The sequence below is a fragment of the Rhea americana genome, unplaced genomic scaffold (genome assembly GCF_003343005.1).
Source record: "Rhea americana isolate MKP2758 unplaced genomic scaffold, rheAme1 scaffold_1785, whole genome shotgun sequence".
Classification (NCBI taxonomy): Eukaryota; Metazoa; Chordata; class Aves; order Rheiformes; family Rheidae; genus Rhea; species Rhea americana.
Genome location: NW_028185911.1, coordinates 1 through 1314, shown reverse-complemented (window position 1 = coordinate 1314; position 1314 = coordinate 1). Strand labels below are relative to the sequence as shown.

Genomic DNA, 1314 nt, shown 5'->3' with positions numbered 1-1314 from the left:
AGGGTTCAGAGACCTTCCTCGGGGTCTCCCTGCACCTGGGGTGGGCACCCCTGGGTGAAACCTCCAAGGACGGACCCAGGCATCCATGGGGGGGGGCGGGGGGACACACTCACACTTGTTGTGCTGGCAGGCGCCCTGGTTTGCCTCCGCATCCTGCAGCCTCTGCACCAGCTGCTCCGTCATGTCCTGGAAGTTCTCCGTCGTGTTGTCACTCGCCGGGGCGGTGAAGAAGATCTCATGTTCCACCACGATGCTGCCGGGCCTGATGGGAGGGGTTGCGTGTGTGTGGGGGGGCCGTGAGCGAGGAGGCCACGGGTTCCCTGCCTCCTAGAGACCCTCCGGCCCTTACCTGAGGCGGATGATCCTCACTCCCTCGTAGCCGGAGATGTACCCGTAGATCTTCATTATCTACAAAAACGAGGAGGGAGCAGGAGGTGCTGGACCAGCCCCGCCGTGGGAGACTGCCCCCAGCCTCTTCCACCCCCAAGGGCTCACCTCTCTCCTGAAGTGATCATCAAACTCGAGGTAAGCCTCCGAGCGGGTGTCGTTCAGCTCCGGCGTGTAGTTGAAGTTGGTGACGGTCACCACCAGCTGGGCCTCCATCACGATMGTCCCTGGGTAAGCTGAAAAGCCCAGGAGGGAGGAGGCTCAGCACGGAGGCCTGCGCCCCTGGAGGCCCCGGCGAGGGAGGGGAGACTTACGGAGGTTGGTGTCAATGTAATCGACGGAGAATTCGCACAGGGGGCCATAGAACATGGAGGTGCAGAGACACTTGATGCCATCGTAGGTGCCTCCATGCTGGCAGACAACTAAGAAGAAGCAAGGTAAGGGGTCACTGAAGGATGAGGACACTCAGGAGATGCCTATTGCCAAATGCTGGAGCTGGGAGGGTGCGGAAGAGGGGTGGGATGAGACTGTACCTGCAGGAATGATAGCTGTGGAGGTCCCTTCTGTGGTAGAGGAGGTTGTAGAGTTCATTAGGGTAGTGGAGGAACTATTTGTAATAAAGGCTGCAGGGAACGTCGTGGAGGTGGCTACCAAAGTGGAGGAGACAGGGCTGGAAGTGACCACAGTGCTGGAGGTTGTCGTGGAGGTGCCTTGAGAGGTGGTAGAGGACGTGAAGGACTCTGCAGTTGTGGTGGCCTCTGTGGTGGTGGCAGTGGTGAAGGTCTCTGCCGAGGTTGTGGAGGCTGTGGTGGAGGTCAGAGGTGTCGTGGAAGTTGTGGTGGATGTGTCTGCTGAGGTGGTGAGGGGTGGTGTTGTGGAGGTGGCCTGTGTGGTGGAGAAGGCAGAGGTCTCTGCACTGGTGGTGCC

The 1314-nt window shown here is 60.0% G+C and overlaps 1 protein-coding gene across 1 annotated transcript; it reads right to left on the bottom strand.

Moving 5' to 3' along the window:
• Nucleotides 1-113: 113 nt before the first annotated feature.
• Nucleotides 114-982, bottom strand: LOC146597728 (mucin-17-like; the record flags this gene model as incomplete). The annotated part of the gene is made up of 5 exons (XM_085301602.1): nt 921-982; nt 702-809; nt 496-623; nt 350-408; nt 114-262 (listed from the first exon to the last, which is right to left on the bottom strand). Coding segments are annotated over exons 1-5 (502 nt in total), but the record flags the coding sequence as incomplete, so codon positions are not given.
• Nucleotides 983-1314: the final 332 nt, after the last annotated feature.